This window comes from Echinops telfairi, unplaced genomic scaffold (assembly GCF_000313985.2).
Source record: "Echinops telfairi isolate 266 unplaced genomic scaffold, ASM31398v2 ScPeMD7_7424;HRSCAF=8462, whole genome shotgun sequence".
Lineage (NCBI taxonomy): Eukaryota > Metazoa > Chordata > Mammalia > Afrosoricida > Tenrecidae > Echinops > Echinops telfairi.
In genome coordinates, this window is record NW_022111324.1 from 22,458,977 (window position 1) to 22,478,374 (window position 19,398).

A 19,398-nucleotide genomic window follows, 5' to 3' on the forward strand; every position below is an offset into this window, starting at 1 on the left:
GGTGAGTATTATGAAATACCAGTTTAATAGAATAAAGTGTTCTTGCATTGAGGAAGTACTTGAGTGGGGGCCCAGAGTCCATCTTTGCAGCTGCTTTCTATGAAGTTTTGAAACCTCCTAGAATGTGTGTGCATAAGGGTATATATATGTGCATGTGTGTATACAGACAACATATGCATGCATGTGTGTGATGTAATAATTATATTTAGTTTTTATTGTCTGCCTCCTGCCCCTTCTCCCACTAGAATATAAGCTTCCTGAGGTCTGATGTGTGCGTGTTTTAAATCATTTTATTGGGGGCTTTTACAGTTCTTATCATAATCCATACATCAATTCTATCAACCACATTTGTGCATATGTTGCCATAATCCTTTTCAAAACATTGTCTTTCTACTTGAGCCCTTGGTATCAGTTCCTCTTTTTTCCCTCCCTCCCATGCCCTCTCTCCCTCATGACCCCTTGATAAATTAAAATTATTATTTTCATATTTTACACTGTCCGCGGTCCCCTCACCCATGTTTCTGTTGTTCATCACCCTGGGGATAGGATTATACATTGCTCATTGTGATCGGTTCTCCTTTTCTTCCCCCTTTCCTCCCCCCTTTCCCCTTTCCTCATGGTATCACTACTCCAATTATTGTTCCTGAGGGGTTTATCTGTCCTGGAGTCCATGTGTTGAGAGCTCTTATCTGTACCCATGTACTTGCTCCAGTCTAGCTGGATTTGTAAGGTAGAACTGGGGTCATGATGGGGGTGGGGGGAGAAGCATTAAAGAACTAGAGGAATGTTGTGTCTTTCGTCAGTGCTATACTGCACCCTGGCGGGCTCGTCCCTTCCTTGTCACCCTTCTGTGAGGGATGTCTAATTGTCTACAGATGGGCTTGGGAATCCACTCTGACCTCCCTTGTTCTAATTTATACGATTTTTTGTTTGGGGTCTTCTGATGCCTGATACCTGATCCTGTTGACACCTTGTGATCACACAGGCTGGTGTGCTTCTTCCATGTTGGCCTGGTTGCTTCCCAGCTAAATGGCCACTTGTTTCACTTCAAGCCTTTAAAACCCCAGATGTTATATCTGCTAATAGCCAGGCACCATCAGCTTTCTTCACCACATTTGCTTATGCACCCATTTTTCTTCAGCGATGGTGATGGGAAGATGAGCATCACAGAATGCCGGGTTATTAGAACAAAGAGTTCTTGTGTGTAGAGAAGACTTGAGCAGGGGCCCAGTGTCACCTGCTACCTTGATACTTAACATATAAATATATGTACATATACTATCTCTATCGTTATATATTAATGTATTCACATGTGTACATGCCTATATTTGTACCTCTAGTATGTCCTTTGCCTCCTAGTTCTTTCCTCTATTTCTTTTTGCTTTCCTCCTATCCCACCATCATGGTTGACCTTCATTCAGCTCTCAGTAATTCCTCTTGGCTACATTGCACTTGATCAGACCCCACCAGGCGTTCTATACCCCCCTCACCATCTTGTTCTCCCTCTCCCTGGGTTTGTTGGTTCTCCCCTTTCTTTCCCCCATGCCCCCCTCTCCCCTGTCCCTCAGAACTGTTGGTCCTGTTGTTTTCTCCTCAGGGTTGTTTATTTTGCCTTGGTCTAATGTTTTTATCTGTTCTGTTTGCTGTGTGCCCAGGGCCTAAGACCCTGACTGGCATGAAGGAGTCACTCACATATGTGTTGAATCTATGAATCGGTATTGAGAAACTGAAAATGAAAGATACAGATCTTCAGAGTCGCCACAAAACATTTCCAGATGTAGAGAAACAGAATTGTTTCAACGTTGGCTGCAGATTCAAGCATGTGCAAGAAAAACAGAGGGCAAAAGCTAAGTCTCAGCTCTTAAGTACCTTAAATGGAGAAGTGGGTAGAAGCAACGAAAAGATAAATAGAGCAGGAGGCAGAGGATAACTCTTACTTTGGGGGCAGCATCTGTGCTTCCACCTCCCTGGCTCTTGTTTCTGTAAGAACCAATGCTTTTATGAAGAGTGGCTCTCACAGCCAGCCTCCGAGAGTTCTGTTGTATTGTCTTCCAGCTCCCACTCCCATCCCCCTTTCACACCCAAACCCACTGCCATCGAGTAGCTGCTGGCTTAGAGCAAGCCAATAGGAGAGGGCAGGACTGCCCACAGTGGGATTTTCAAGGTTGTAGTCTTTACAAGAAGGAGCCCTGATGACATACTGGGTTACAAGTTGGGCTGCTAATTGCAAGGTCAGCAGTTCAAAACCACCAGGAGCTTCGAGTGAGAACAATGAGGCTTTCTACTCCTCTATCTCCATCCCTCCCTGCAGGGTGAGGACCCCAGGAGACCAAAGGGTTTTTCCTGCATCTGTGCCTGTCCACTCTGGACCACAGCTCCGGGACCCGGGGGCCTGGAGACTGCTGCCTGGTGACAGGCTGCTTGGGTTTGCACAGGCCGTTCTTTGGGTTCATCCTCCTGTCAGACAACAAGCAAATCCCAACTTTGAAAACATTATTCAGAAAGGCAAAGAGGAAAGGAACCCAGATAGCTCTAATAGTGTGTGTGTGTGGGGAGGGGGGTGGTACTGTAATGGCAGAATGTTCCTCCGTAAGACCCGCCAGTGCCCCCCAGTCAAGGACAAAGCATTTTCTCTCTAACCAGTGAGAGGAAAGCAGGGTGGAAGCAGCTCAGGGGTGGGGACTAGGGTGCGCGGGTGGCATCGAGTACTAAATCAGAATGTTTTATGCTGTTTGGGGGATGAGGGGTGACCTGGGATGCTTACAAAAGGGACTCTGTTGGCTCAGGCTGAGGCTGAGACCAAAGACTTGCCCTAAAACATCACCTTCTCTGCAGTCTTCCCAGTTACTTGGGGGGAGGACAGAAGCTTCATTACCAATCCCATTAATAAACAGTTTCGTTCTGATTGTTCAATGGGGACAAAAAGTTCAGTTCATCATTTAGGAGGCAGAGAATGGCAATTGGGGAGAGTCCATCCTTCTATCTGAGTGCAAATCATCTTGATAGCAGTGGTGGAAAGCTCACTTACAGTTCAGGGATCGTATTTTGGCCTTCCAACCTAGGAGATGCAGACCTGACTCCAGTCAGAGCACCTCAGGCACAGCCACCATCTGTCAGCGGAGGCTTGCTTGTTGAACTGGTTCCAGGGGAGGTTCCAGACGAAGGTGGACTAGGAAGAAAGGCCTGGTGATTTCCTTCCAAAAATCAGTCAATGAAAACCCCATGGATCTCAATCGTCCAATGCAGAGCTGGCCGTGGGGATGGCGCAGGACTGCCGGTGGATCTGCCGTGTCTGGGGTCCCCGTGAGTCAGTGCAACAGGAACACTGCTTGGTCTGGTTAGAGGCAAACAAGGCAGCAGGGAGCCTTCTCAAAGTCGTAGGAGAGGGTGACCATTGGCAGTAGGTCAGTTTCCTAGACGTGCAGGTGGGGAGGGGTTCATTCCTCATGGCTATTTCCAAGGATCCCTGGTAAGTGCAGTGTTAATATTCGTAAGGGTGGACTGAGCTGCTGGTGAGAGCTCGCCTAGGCCAGGGGATGGCCAGGAGACGGTGCTGGTTGATTAAGTGGATGTAGTTGGAACGAGAGCAGTAGTGTCTAACACGAGGTCACAATCCTCTTTCGTTCATGCCAAATGCAGCCAGAGACTGGAAGGCAGGCTCAGCTTTCCCAGTGCTCCCTCATTCCGATGCAGAAGGCTGCCAACAAGCAGACAAAACCCACTACTGTCTAGACAGGCCCATCTCATGGCGACCATAGAGGACCACGTAGAACTGCTCCACAGGGGTTCTGAGGCTGTACATCTTTGTGGAAGCAGACTGGCCCAGACTGGTCAGAGGAGCTGGTGGATTCAATCGCCCAACCTTTTGGTTAGCAGCCCAAGCAAGGCTTAATCTATTGCTCCACCAGGGCTCCTTTTAAGAACCCTTCAATTTCTAAAAGTTAGCTTGGCTTTTGAAGTTATGGGAGAAAGACTGGGCTTTCTATGCCCTTAAAGAGCTATAGTCTCGGAAGCTCACAGGGAAAGTTCTACCTTGCCCTGTAGGGTCACTTTGAGTCGTCATCGACTCAATGGCAATGAATTTTGTAAGTTATATGCTGGGATATTTGTCAAGGTGGGAAGACAAAACAGAAGGCATGGAACACTTTGCTAGCTTAATGTACTCCTTTAAGTACCAGCAACTATGTTCTGTGAGCCTCCATGTGCCCTACCCTGCCAGTGCCAAGCTGGCCCTGAGAGGCCTTTGGAGATGGGTTTGGATAACTGGTGGGAGGTGGCGGGAGGGAAAAGAAAAAAGGCTCCATCATGGGGATCCTCAGACAACAGCAAGCAGAGGAGGGGAAGTAGACTGTATGCCTACTATGTGCCCACTCTGTGGCAGGGCAGCCTAGGAGGCATCCTCTCCCCTGGTTCCCCTCTCTGGTGCTGAACTCCAGCACCCTGGACCATCTGCCTCCCACTCTTTCCCATGCCTCCTGCCTCTGAGCATGGGACATCTCTCTGTCTCTCTCTCTCTCTCTCTCTCCAACCTGCTGAACTGCTCCCTTTCCTGGAGACAGCCTTCTCAGCAGAGTTCCTGCACTGCCCCTCCCACTGCCCTCATCACACTGCTGTCTGCTGTCTCCTCTGTCTCTCCTGAGACGGCGAGCTCAGTTAGACAGACAGAGAAGAGTTCAAGGTGGAAGTGGCAGAGAGCTTCAAACATTTGGTGAGAGCATACACAATAAAACGTAAATCCATTCAGCAATTTTCGCATGGTGAGAAAAGCTGTTGAAATCCTGGACACAGTATTGGGTCCTCTTGGCAGCTGGGGGATCAGTATAAACCGCTGATCTGAGCCATTCTATGATGGGGGGAGAGAGAGAGAACGAGGAGGGGAGGGAGTGGCAGGGGGTGGGGTACGACACACCGTTTTATCCCACATGGAGTTTACCTGTGGGCTTAACAGGAGCTTAACCGATGAATGCTTAAGAAATCCAATCTGCACTCACATTAATGAGAAGCATTTAGTGTTTGATTTTGCAAAATTGAGTGCCCAAACCCAGAGCCAAATCCAGCAAAGTGCGGGGGTGGGGTGCTCCTCACAGCCCTTCCGCAAGCATTTTTTATCCCCCAGTGTGCAGGCCTCCTCTCGCCATTCCTCACTGGCTGAGTCTCATAAGGTGAATGAGCTTTCCCACACATTGCCTAAGACGTTTCTCCCTCCAGAGCAGATTCCTTCCCCCCTCCTGCCTCCCTCTTTCCTAATTCACCCAGTTTCCACATTCCATACCCCAGGTGCCCAAGCTCCCGTGATTGGCAGAGCTGCTCCCAGCTGGTGCCTTAGCTACTTAGTACCTGCTTGACTCTGTTCTCTGATTGCTGGAGATGAGCCAGCCTGGTGACTTAATTCCCACAGCACACACAGTGACACTGGTACGATCTTCACTGGGTGTCAGCATATGCGCTCTTTGCTTCCAAATCATGTCATCGCCATGAACTTAACGGCACCCACCGCCTCCTCAACTTCTTTAAACTGCTTTGTGTCTCTGTGGGTCTAGGAAACACAGATTCCATAAGAATTTGACACTTGGTTTCCCATATCCCCTGTTCTGATCAGGATCCCTCTATTGTGTCCTTGATCAAAACAATCAGGAATGGTAGCCAGTCACCTTCACTTACTTTTAACCTCGAATGTTTATCACACTGTTTACAGTGGCATGTGGCCAGAAGACAATAGGAAAAGAATAAGAAAGTAGTTGATGGAGGTGGCAAGAACTTGGGGAAGTGGCACCTAGGAGAGCCACTAGATGCAGTCAGGAGAAGCCTGTTCATGGGCCACAGAGGACCCCTCTAGCTGCCCTCTGGCTGCCTCCTCCCCACAGGGAGGCCAAAGCACTGTTCCTGTATCCTCTCTGGACCACAGCGCTGGGGCCCAGGAGCCTGGAGATGGCTGCGCGATGACTAAGGCTGCTTGGGTTTACACAGGCTCCTTTGGTTCATTCTTTTGTTGAACCACAAGCAAATCCCAACGTTGACAGAGAGCAGCTTTATTCACACAGGAAAAGGGAAAAGGAGCTGAGATTGCTGTCATAGTGGGGGAGGGGGACTAAGGGGGACTACTACAGTGGGGAGATGCACCCCCCGCCATAAGACCTGTCAGGGCCTCAGCATCAGGGACAGCACATGTTGAGATAACTTCCATAGCAGTGGCTTTGAGCTGTGTTCTCTAATTCTGTCCGTCTGAGGACCACAGCAGCTGGGGCAGGATGGGAGAAATGGATGTACCTTAACACGGAGCCCTGGGGTGGTAATTCCCCGGGAGGTGGGTTACAGATTCAGACTCCAATGACCCTAAATACCTTCCTTCTTTTTCTTTTGCCTCCCTTCCAGGAACTCACTCTCTGAGATATTTTCGCCTGGGCGTTTCAGATCCTGGCTACGGGATCCCTGAATTCATTTCCGTTGGCTATGTGGATTCTCACCCTATCACCACATACAACAGCGTCACCCGGCTGAAGGAGCCTCAGGCGCCGTGGATGGCGGAGAACCTGGCGTCCGATCACTGGGAGAGGTACACCCAGCTGCTGCGGGGTTGGCAGCACGCCTTCCAGGTGGAGCTGAAATACCTGCAAAGCCACTACAATCACTCAGGTGATGAATACTTTCCCTCACAATGCACACCCACCCCCAGCCTCCTCGGAGGGTCCAGGACTGACAGTGAACGTGAGCTAAGTCACTGGGTTACACTGTGGCTTTTGGCAAAGCCTGGAACATGGGGGTTGCTTGCGTCCATGCCTGTCAGCTGCCCTCGATAGCATCTGTCTCCCTGGTGCCCCATAGTCCCTGTCGCATCCCTTCCGGGCTTCCTGTGCGGACTTCCTCAGGGGTCTTCTGGTTCCTTGTTGCGCTCCCTCTCCTGCTGTCCCCATGCTCTTGTTCAACTGTTGAGTCGATTCTAACTTAAAGTGACCCCATAGGTCAGGGTACAACGACCCCCATAGGGTTACCTTGCAGTGATCTTTATGGCAGCAGATGGTCAGGTCTTTATTTCTCAGAGCAATTGGATGGGCTCAAACCACCAACCTTTTGGGTATTACATTTATAGCATTACACACACACACACACACACACACACACACACCGTATATACTTGAGCATAAGCAAATGTGGTCAAGAAAGCTGATGGTCCCTGGCTATCAAGATATAGTGTCTGGGTCTTGAAGATAAACAAGCGGCCACCTGGCTGAGAAGCAACAAAATCCACATGGAAGAAGCACACCATCCTGTGTGATCATGAGGTGTCAATGGGATCAGGTATCAGGCATCAAAGACCCAGAACAAAAAATCAAATCAATGTGATTGAGGGGGAGAGCAGAGTGGAGACCCAAAGCCCATCTGTAGACATTGGATGTCCCCTTTCTTTTTCCCATCATTTAATCGGGGGCTTTTACAGCTCTTATAACATTTCATACATCAATTGTATTCACCATATTTGTACATATGCTGCCATAATCATTTCCAAGACATTTTCTGCTTGTGCCCTTGATACAAGCTCCCTTCATCTAGTTCTTTAATACATACTTCCTCTCTCCCTCCCCCCCACCAACCCACCACTTTCATGACGACAATTCTACCTTACAAATCTGGCTCGACCAGAGCATGTACACAGGTACAGATATGAGCTCGCAACACAGGGAGTCCAAGACAGATAAACCCCTTAGGACCACTAATGAGAGTAGTAATACCAGGAGGGGAAGGGGAAGGTGGGGGTAGAAAGGGGTAACCACTTGCAAGTCTGGCTGGACCAGAGGATGTACACTGGTACAGATGGGAACTGGAAATACAGGGAATCCAGGGCAGATGAGCCCTTCAGGACCAGTGGAGTGAGTGGTTGATACTGGGAGGGTAGAGGGAGAGTGGGTAGGAAAGAGGGAACCGATTACAAGGAACTATATGTGACCTCCTCCCTGGGGGATGGACAACCGAAAAGTGGGTGAAGGGAGACGTCAGACAGGGCAAGGTATGACAAAATAACAATTTATAAATTATCAAGGGCTCATGAGGGAGGGGGGAGTAGGGAGGGAGGGGAAAAATGAGGACCTAATGCCAGGGGCTTAAGTGGAGAGGAAATGTTTTGAGAATGATGAGGGCAATGAATGTACAAATGCACTTTACACAATTGATGTATGTATGGAATGTGATAAGAGTTTATGAGCCCCTAATAAAATGATTAAAAAAAAAAAAAGAATATAACAGAGGTTAAAAAAAAAAGAAAGGGGTAACCAATCACAATGATCAACATATAACACCCTCCCAGGGGATGAATTACAGAAAAGTGGGTGAAGGGAGACAGCTGTCGGTGGAAGACATGAAAAAATAATTATAAATTATCAAGGGTTCTTGAGGGAGGAAAGGGGGGAGGCAGGAAAATGAGGAGCTGATACCAAGGGCTCAAGTAGGAAGAAAATGTTTTGAAAATGATGATAGCAACATATGTGCTTGACACAATGGATGGAAGTATGGATTGTGATAAAAGAGTTGTAAGAGCCCCCAATGAAATGATTTTTTTTAAAGGAAAATAATTGAAGGTCTAAAACATATTAGGAGTTAAGTGTAAACTTTTAGATACTAAATAGATGAAACTTAGCAATGTGTTCAAAACTCTTTCTGCCAAAAAGTTTGACCTCATGAAAATAGTTTGCTAACTATAGTAAAATATTGACTGAGTATAAATTATACTCAGTCTGAATGTTTTAAATTAATAGAAAATATTAGAAATATTGCAAGATCTGTCACATGAACCTGATTTTTTCAAATTATTTACAATAATACATGGAGCATTTTACTCCTTGAAGCAATTTTATATTAATAAACTGATTTAAATTATGTGGAAAAAAACCAAAACGTTAGTCTCGGAAACTCGCAGGAGCAGCTCTTCCCTGTCCGATCATGTCGCTGAGTCAGAGTTGACTGGATGGCTTTGGGGAGGTGGGCTTGATGTAACAGGCACCTCCTGGTGGCTCCGGGACGCCATGACAGGCTTTGGATAGTGAGGTGCTTCTCTGCTTCTGTCTCGCCACCACCTGTGCTATTGCTGTGTCACCCCCTGTGTGTTGCAGGGTTTCACACTTACCAGAGAATGATTGGCTGCGAGTTGCTGGAGGATGGCAGCGCCACAGGATTTCTCCAATACGCGTACGACGGACAGGATTTCATGGTCTTCCAGAAAGACACTCTGTCTTGGACAGCCATAGACAGTGTGGCTGTAATCACCAAGCGGGCCTGGGAGGCCAACCGGCATGAGCTGCAGTATCAAAAGAATTGGCTGGAATCAGAATGCATTGCCTGGTTAAAAAGATTCATAGAATATGGGAAAGAGACCCTACAAAGAACAGGTAGGTAAAGTAAAGAGAGAACCCCTCCTCTGACACCCCCCCCCTCCCCCGCCAATTCCCAACACCCTTGGCTTTATAACTAACTTCTTCTAATCTAGAACATAGTCACCCAGTACTAAAGCCCATCCCTGAACTAGACTCACATGGTCTGTGACTCCCTGTGAAATGTTTCCCTAGTTGCTTTGGGTCAACAGTGTGACAAGACTCAGCCATTCTGCTTGTCTTGAACAAGTGGAGTAGCTCCACGGACACTTCCTTATGGGGAGATCCAGAGGCAGACCCTTCCGTTTCCTACCAATGAGAAGTCGGGAAATCCTTAGGGAGGTAGAGCAATTCTTACTCTCAGACCTAAGGGCTCACACAGCACCAGGAGGACTGACAATCTGAATTTACAAAGATGACGAGGATCTTAGCTTACTAAAGAATTTCTAATAAGATACCTTGTGGTACAGCCTTCCTCTTGTGCATTTACCATATGGTCCAATCGGACAACTTCAAGTTAATACAGAACTTCTCGGGTATAATATTATTCAAAATGAGTGATCCTCTGTATCATGTAACAGGCAACTCCTTGTACTTTTTCCCAAAGGAGTGGTCCTGGATGGTGGGACTTTTCAGGGCGGTGGCAGGCAGACTTGTAGCTTTGAACTTGAAGTATCTGTCTCAGTCCATGGACTTTGGAAGTCGATGACTAGAGTTTGAGCTCTGACTTCCGCACTCACTAACTGAGCTCCCATCGTCATCTGAATGGAGTAGGTAATAGAATTCTACTCAAACCAGATGAAACGCAGAGAGGAGATACTGGAAAGTTGGGGATCTGGGAAGTCTGGAGACCTGAGGAATCAAAACCCAAGATGTAATCAGCTCTCCAGGAGGTGGAAATGTGGCTGTGAACCAAGCTCACACTCCTAGCTCTTCTCCCAGCCCTACGTACAAGCATCATCATCATCATCATCCTCTCCCAGACAGACACTGCCTGGCCTGAGTTGCACCATGTCTCACACTTGGACTGATGAGTGTGACCATCAGCATGAGTTTCTTAGATTAGCCCTGCGTAGCAGGCAGAGTCCTGCCAAAAGCTAAATGGAATCTTCAAAGTTAGTTAACTGAACAGCATTTCAGCAAGGGACTGTTTGCAGAGGGATATTCAAGCGATGGTGAACAAACGCCCCGGAGACTCGCAAGAGTGGGAAGCCATTACATCCCCCAGGCCTGAAGGGGCGAGGAGAGGAATCTTGTGACTAGAGCCCGGGAAAGCTAGTCACAGCTAGAAGAGCTTCCCGGCAAGAGCTGGGACTGTGTCGGACCTTGGCCGCACTCAGGACTAGGGAGCGGTGGATGGGAATAAACGTCCACCTCTGTCCTCCAGCTCTCTGGTCTCTTCCAGATCCATACCCCACTGGAAGCCAGAGGAAGGGCACTCTGGAGGTGCAGTCTGACAAGGGTAGCCCTCCCGGGACATAGAGGGCAGGGATTTGACCCGAGAGTGGCAGCGAGCGACTCACCAGGACACCCAGTGCAGGTCACACTTGCCTGCGAGGCTTTGCATTGCTAACCCAGTGGAAGCAGATGCTGGAATGAACTCGGAGTCATTTTCCAAAATGTGTGTGTGTGTGTGGGGGGGGGTTGCTATTGTCCAAGGCTGGGCTAACAAAGCCATCGTCCTGAGTGACAGCCATAGGCCCGAGGATGCCTGCCTCACAGACATTTTAAAACTTCCTAATGTCTATGCGTTGTCAAAGCTTCGACTACAAGTGAATGAAACCCCCAGGTGCCTCCTTTTCCACCCTTGGTGAACCCAGCACCGGGAGACCGTGGGGAAGTGGGGACAGAGTCGCTCTGAAATGGGATTTGAGGACTAAAACGACCCCTGTGGGTTCTGTCTGGGGGTGAAGAGCCCTGTAGAGAAACAGGGGCTGCCTGGGCAACTGTGAAGTGGGGGGAGTCTGACTTCACTGCCTGTGGGACCAGTTTCTCCCGGGCACTGTCAGAAAGCAGAGGCTCTTCTGGAAACATCTGTGTTTTCTTTTTCAAGTGAAAATGAAAGGCTTTTTCATTACTAAGTTACGTGCTTGGGGGCGGGGAGAGAACCAAGAACAGGGAAGGTGGTGCGGAGATGGACCCCCAGTATCAGAGGTGGGCAGGGAGATGGCAGGAGAAGATGAGTCTTAGAAAGAAGCAGAGAGCTGCCCCTCCAGAGAGGGCTGTTTCACTCAGTGTGGCTGACCTTTAGGGGTGACCCAATTTCAGCAGGAAACCTTAGGGGCAATACCATCTGAGAAATTAATTGAGTAGCGGGGAGAAAGCAAGGTCATGAATGGATGATCCTTTGTTGTCACAGCTGGAGCTCCTCTGGGATATGAATCCCTGGAGTCCCATCCAAGGCACGAGGACAACGTGATCTGTTACATATGTTTGTGTCCAATGGCAACCACCAAGGGTCGGCCCAGGTACACAACGCGATCTGAGGGTGGAGCTGAGTTGAGGGGGCGGTGTTATTTATTTGCACTAAGCCCAGACTTGGGAACTAGGAGTGCTGCGTTTTAATCTTCATCCTGTTGCTGAACTAATTATCAGGAACAGTCGCACACATGTAGCTTAGTTTCTCTTCCATGTGACTCATAGAGGTGTTTCAAAGGTTAGCTGTAAGTGGTTCCTTGTGCTTTCGAAGGACTCGGAACTCCAGGCTTTTCCCATCCCTAGGATGTCAACAAGCTCCACATTCCTGAGGCACACAGCCCCAGTCAGAAGTGGACCTGCTAGCCAGACGGTCAGTGGTTTGACCCACCAGCGAAACAGGAGAGAAACATGAGGCTCTTTCAAGCGGCAGGCCTGCTCTGCCACGTGGGGCAGCTGTGAGTCAGCATTGACTTGTGGGCATGAGTTGTTCTGTTGTTGTGGATGAGGAACCTGGGTTCCACATCATTCTTCGTTTCTGATGTTCCCACAGGAAGAACAATTCCCAAATTCTAATATGATATGCTCAATCAATAAAGTATTGGCACTTCTATTTAGGGAGCCCTGGTCCTGGTGAAATAGTGGTTACCAATGGGCTGTGATCTGCAAGGTGAACAGTTCGAAACCACCAGCTACTCCAAAGGAGAAAGACATGGCTTTCTACCCCTGTAACGAGTCACAGTCTTGGAGACCCAGGGCGCAGTTCTACCTTGTCTCATAGGGTTGCTATGAGTCAGCATTAACTTGATGGCAGTGAGTTTGTTGTTGTTATGTCATGATACAACGTTTAATAGCTTTCTTTCTGGGTGTCCACATGATTTGGTTTGGATGGTACTGTTAGGTAAGCATTGGACTGCTAACTACAGAGTTGGTGGTTCAAGCCCTGTAGTCACTGCATGGGAGAGAGATGAGGCAATCTGCGCCCGTAAAGCTGTATAGCCTCAGAAAGTTGAAAGCAATTCGGTGCCAGTGGGTTTGGTTTGTTTTATTTTTAACTTAACCCGGGTTTCTTCTTTTTAGAGCCTCCGCTGGTCAGAGTACATCGCAAAGAAACTTCTCCAGGGATTACAACTCTCTTCTGCAAGGCTTATGGTTTTTACCCTCCAGAGATTTCCATGATCTGGATGGAAAATGGGGAAGAAATTATACAAGAAATTTATTATGGGGACATTCTTCCCAGTGGAGACGGAACCTATCAGACATCGATAGCCCTTGAGGTTGATTCTCAGAGCAGCAAGATCTACTCCTGTCATGTGGACCACTGTGACGTCCACATGGTTCTTCAGGTCCCCAAAGGTGAGGATGGAGGTTGTGGCACTCTGTAAGGGAAGCAATGCGGAGAAACATGGGCCAGTAAGAAGTACTGCTGTCTGCCAACGGAGGGGAGAGCTGGTGATTTTAAAGCAGTGGTTCTCGTACTGTTGTCCGCCCCCATCCCCGATACTCTGAAAAATTAACGAGGAGCTGTTTATGCTAAAAAGAGCAAAGTTCGGAGGGCAGGGAAGAAGGAGGAGTGGACGGAATCACGGGAAGTGGATACGTGATTGTACATTGAGGGGATGCAGTGGAGGAGTTGAACCTGGACATGGATGAATTGTTGAATGTAAAACTATAGCCTACTCTGTAACCTTCACCTAATTCACAATAAAAAGCTATAAGAACTGATTGAGGACCCCCGAAGAGCTGTATGTGGCTTTTATATCTCTATAGATGAGGGGGCTCTTAAAAGTTTGTGGAAACATTCCATTATTTAATTCCATTTTTACGCAAGCTTTTTGAAGCCCCCTCTTATATGTGTGTTGTAATTTATCATATTACAATTTAAAAACGAGGAAAGTGTAAAACAAGAGATATGTCCATAAGTCATCGCAACAGGAATGTTTTCACAGAACCTAGTGTCTAGAAAACTCTGTACATACATGATAGACTGAAATTCCTAAACAGACAAACTGTGACCCAGACTTCATGGATCCCCTGAAAGGGCTTCAGAGACGGGCCCCTGGGGTCTTTGGACTCCGCTTTGAAGCCCACGGTTTTAGACGACTACCCTATCAAAGAACTGTGAGGCCACTGTAGGGGAAATAATGCTGGGTTTCCTGATGATCACAAGCACAGTCTCTGAAAGTCAATATACAAGCGGGTGGAATTGTGCCATTTTCTTCAATTATTTCGTTTCAGAATCAGAAACGGTCTTTCTGGTGATGAAAGCCATTGCTGCAGCCGTTGTCCTTGCCATTGTCCTGGCTGGAGTCGGCGTCTTCGTTTGGAGAAGGAGGCACGCAGGTGAGAAGCACGTGGAAGGGCAAGAGTCTCAGGGTCTGGAGATATCTCTTTTGTACAGCTCCAGAGGGGTGTGTTTTCTGCACCTGCCACTCTGGACTTTGCATAGATAAGGTTGGCCCTTACTTCGGGATGGCAGAAAGGACAGGGTCACCTTTTCCACCATAAAGGGAACCCAGGCCATGGAGAATGCTTGTGAAAAATGCTCTGTGTTCACGGTGATGCCTGACATGGATGAAGTAGTGCAACTCCTGTCCAAGTGGGCTGTCCTCCAGAAGCGGGGTCCAGGCAACTACAGTGGCGCTAATTTCTCTCTGTCCAAACCATGTCCTTATGATGAATGACCAGTGACATTTTTAAACCGTGTTCCTCGCATAGAATTCACATCTCATACAACTCAAGATTCACTCATATCAAGAAGAGCTGTGCAATCATCATCACAATCCGTTTTAGAACATTTTCTTCCCTCTTGTACTCATCTTTACTAACTCCCCACCTCTTCCCAACCTGCCGCCCCCAAGGAGTCATTAACCCTGTTGCTGTCTCTGTAAGTTTATCCAGGATTACTATTGACTCCTGAGGGAGCTCTGTCCTTTGTTTCAAGCCTCTAGTCACTGTGTTCCTCCAGTCCTAAATAAGAGCACTTTCCTTCCAAATTCATTTCTTTAGCACACGAGGAGACGGGGAAGGAGAAATGGGAGACATATAGACTCATGATACCTTGAGAAAAAGAGAAATTCATTCAATGACTCCACGTATTTTTGTACTTCATACAATATAACGTATCTACTATGCACAAGGACCCTGGAGTGGGAGTTGGGTCAAGGCAATGGGATGTTCTCAGCACTGAGGAGGGTGAGTGTAGTGAGATGCCGCCATGAGAAAGACAAGCTCCCTGCTGTCATTTTACCATCTAGTCCGATACCACAGTAAGTTCCCCCTCTAGTTGCTCTGGTTGATGACAACATATTATTGATGAGTTCTGAACTGTAGGATTCAGCCCACCGTGGGCCAGGTGCTTGGCTTTGCATTGTAGCGGCAGACTTCAGCCCCAATTCCAGGGATAATGTACCAAATCACAGTGTTAGCTCAAAGTCCAAAACCAACTCAGTCACTAGAGAATCAACTCAGACACCTGGTGAGTGGTTACTACTTGATTGGTAAAGTACAGCCGTAAATCCAATCCAATCAACAACAGCTACTGAAACAGAGAGAGTGAGCGAGCGAGTGAGAGAAATAACACTGCTACATCTCTCTCAAGAGTGGCACAGACTGTGAGTACCTGGTTTTTTTTCCATCTTGTGGGGTTTGTGAATTTCAGTTAAAATTTGTCACGTTCTAAGAGAATCTTGACAAAGGAGGCTAAAAATGCCAAAGCCGACTTCTCAGAATCTGCTCACCGATCGCACACTATTTTTGAGCTAGGGGGAAACTCACACCCACACGTCACCTCGGAACTAAAACCTCGTTTTCCTTTCAGAGCAAAATGAAATTGTCTACCTGCCCACGCCCAGGCAGTGATGGCGGACACCTCCTTTCTGGTCCTCCGGCCCCGAGGAGCCAAGATCTCCTTTGCCTTCTGTGCACATCCAGCCCTGAGAGTCACTTCAGGAGCCCCACTGTAACAACTGGACACACATCTCATCCTTGACCTCTGTCCTCCCCGGCTTTGACCCTGACATTTGCCCTCTGGCCACAGGTAAAGGCATTCTTATTCTTGGGGCCAATGCCTTGGAGAACGCCCCCCCTTCCGTGCCAGATCCTTGCTCCCTGTCCCAACTTAATTCCCTAGATTAGGCTCCCAATCCACCTCTCTCTCCGCTGACACCAGGTGGATTACGTAGAAGCACACTCCTGTTCCTTTTGTTTTTAGGGTCTCCCCAGGTCATTTTGGTACCACTCTTTACACAGTGTTGCATTGTAAAGAGAACACATGCACTTTATTTCTGTGATGGTTTTGTCTTATCTTCAGAACAGCTAAGACGTATTATAATTTTTATGGACACTGAGAACCATGCAGGTGACACTTACATACATATATATATTTGGAGTCCTGTGAATCCAGACGAACTCTCTAACAGTGGGAGAGAGAGGGGAGGAGAGATACATATGCGCATACATGTACATACACATGTACATGTATCTCCATTGCACTCTTATCAAAGACACGGGCGGTCAACTGTCCCTTTGTTCGCCCCAGGGCCTTGCCCCATACCTAAAATGGACTAGAAATAACAAAATGTAGGAAGAAGATGGAAGAGGAGGAGGCGGGGAGAAGAATGTGATGAAAAGACGTTCTGTCATGCGCTTGTAGAATTTCTGGCTTTCCTTGGGAAATTCCATAATATAAGGAGAGTGACAGTTGATTTTTAAAAATACCTAAGATTTTGTTACTTTCATTTTGTTGGTGGTTAAAAATCATATTTCCCTAAAGGATTTCAGGTTTTTAAAATATCAATTCATTTTGTTGATTATGGATACTCAGTAATCGGAATCTATGAAATGTTTGATAACGTCGTGTGAACATTAAAAACAAAGACTGACCAGAAGAACTAGATGGACTACTACTGACCATTCTGATCAGGAACAGATAGATAGATCCTGACAGAATGGGAGCATGTCTATGTCATTGAATAAATGATTGAATTATTGATGTTATCAATGCAACTGCTTTTTACCCCAGAGGCATGAGTGATAAGGTTTTTCCTTTTCGTTTCTTTTGTGTTGTTGTTGTTCCAGGGGGAGGGAAGGTTGTTTGATTTGTTGTCGTTCTTATTGGTTCTGGTTTTGATTTTTGTTTTTGTTATCATATGACTGCCAAAGTAAAGCAGTGTTATTCCTAACCTGGGGACAAGCAGATGGATTCTGGGCTTCCACATAATTCTATCCCCAATTCAGAATGTTTGTTCTGATCAAATGGCCCTTCTTGATACTCGCCTTCAAGAGAAGATCACTAAAGATAAGGGTGCCACAAGTGTGGTGAAAAACGCAGATGGTGCCCGGCTATCAACTGGAATACTGTCTGGGGTCCTAGAGGCTTGTATGCAAACTAGCAGTCAACTAAGTCTACATGGAAGAAGCACACCAGCCTGTGTGATCAAAAAATGATGATAACAAAATCTAAATGGAATGGAGAGAAAAGTAGCAGAGCTTACATTGTAAATACCCAATTTGTAGAAGGTGATAGAAGATGGTAGGAACTCAAATGCCATCTGCAGATTATCTAGTCAGGTGAGAAAGTCAAATCGCTTTACTATTAAATTATTGTAAACTTGATTATGGTGGATCAAATCATGGTGTAATATGATATGTGATCAGTTGTCCTCTCTCTTTATCCAACCTGAATTTGCTCTAGACTCAAATATTTCTTGATTGTTCCATGATAGAAATTTCTTCTCTGTCTTTTAATGTATTGTTAGTGGATTTCTCTGCCTTACTCTTTATTGTTTTTATTAGTTTTTTTATTGTTGTTGTTGTTTTCTTTGTTCCATTTTGATTTTGGTTTTTATTGTTTCTGTTAGGTTTCGCAGTTTAGGAAGCACAGAAGGAGTGGATGCATAGAGCCAATAACTGATGCAATGGCTTATCGGGATGGGGGAGGGAGGAAGGGAATTTGGGAGCCATCAATGAATGCAGGAGGGAGCATTAGAACTGATTGTGAGAATGTATGTATGTACAAGTCTTTTAAAAATGAATTTAATTATGAAAGTGTATGATATGTGGCTATTATATCAATAAAGCTACTAAAATAAAGAAAGCAAACCTGACCTGTGGTCACCGTGAGTGAAGGAGGAAGAGTTGTTGCTTAGGGGGCATTGAGTTCATGTTAATGGTGGTGGAACAATTTGAAAAGGGATATCAACCATGGTTGTACAATATGAAGAGTGTAACCAATGGCACTGAATTATATGTACATGTAGAAGTTCCTGAATTGGAGAATGTTTTCTTGTGTACATTTTTGCCAAAAAAATTTACGTGAATAACAATGAGTACAAGGAAGAAGAAAATGTTCTATAATTGATTGTGGTAAAGATTTTAGAACTCTTCTTGATATGGCTGAACTATTGAATTGTATGATACGTGAATGAAGTTCCAATAAAATTGTTAGAAAATAAATAAAATAAACCTTGGACAAATACATGGATAAATAAACTTTGATACTATGCACCTTTAAAGACTAATGAATCTATGAACCACCACATTTCAGGGAAAAACCCAGAGAACCTTTTGCGAAGAGAAAGTCACCAGTCACAAAAGGACCAATGCTGTCTAAGGCCACATAACACACAGTCAAGGAACAGCATCGTGCATGTGAGGCTTCAGACTCAACCCTGAAGCAAAGAGGAGAATCAAGAAGGCAGGGGACTGGCACAACCGGAACAGACACAGTGAGAAGCCGACGGGACACTGTGCAAAGTGCAGCCAGTGGCATGGGGTACATTGTGTGGAAATCATTCAGTGGGAACTGGATTTGCTGTGCGAGCTTTCACCAAAAAATACAATACAATAGTATATTTTTAGTGACTGTCACCACAATCTCCTGGTTTTGAATCATCTTGACTGAATTTTTGGGGTCCTGAGCACTGGAAGAGAAATCAGTTTAGCGCTAATTTTTTAAAGATTCCCTAACGTTTATTAGACTTTTGTTTCGGTGCATAGAGATGAAGGTGCACAGGGAGGGAAGGAAAGCAGTTAAAGAGCAGTGTGAACAGAGGCAAGGTTTCCTGAGCCAACGCTGTCATCGGAGTCCTGACCTCCCACGAAAGGCCAACCTCTTGTGCTTCTCTCTCTCTTATTTTTGCCCTTTTAATTATTGTCAATACACACACACACACACACACACACACACACAGAGTTCTATTCATGCATGCGTGAATATTTGTGTGTGCATGCGTGTGTGTGTGTGTGTGTGTGTGTGTGTGTGTGTGTGTGTAGAGAGAGAGAGAGAGAAAGAGTGTGTGCCCTGGCGGCACTGTGGGTTAGGTATGGGCTGCTATCTGCAAGGTCAGTGGTTCAACCCCACCAGCCACTCCTAGGGAGAAAGGAGGTTGGTTACTTCCAAAACAATTTACAGCCTTGGGAACCCCAAAGAGCAGCTCTCCCCTGCCCTGTAGGTAGTGGATTTGACATGCACACACGTACCACAATAGGCCAAATTGTCCTTCAGAACCAGAAGCTCACTCTGCCTTCTTTCGCTTCCACCAGCTTCAAGCTCTGAGCCTTCCCTTGTCTGAGGAATGACTGGGCTTCTCTTCCTCCATTTGGGCCGTGAAGAGATTGTGCA

The 19,398-nt window shown here is 46.6% G+C and overlaps 1 protein-coding gene across 1 annotated transcript in view; it reads left to right on the forward strand.

The window, feature by feature from the left end:
• Positions 1–16,767, forward strand: part of LOC101655357 (major histocompatibility complex class I-related gene protein) — a 33,579-nt gene extending 16,812 nt beyond the window's left edge. Inside the window, exons 2-6 of the mRNA XM_030887828.2 lie at positions 6,373–6,633; positions 9,102–9,377; positions 12,855–13,130; positions 14,013–14,117; positions 15,595–16,767. Coding sequence (XP_030743688.2) covers positions 6,373–6,633; positions 9,102–9,377; positions 12,855–13,130; positions 14,013–14,117; positions 15,595–15,635 — 959 coding nt within the window. The 3' untranslated portion in view covers positions 15,636–16,767. The remainder of the gene's footprint in view (positions 1–6,372; positions 6,634–9,101; positions 9,378–12,854; positions 13,131–14,012; positions 14,118–15,594) is intronic.
• Positions 16,768–19,398: the final 2,631 nt, after the last annotated feature.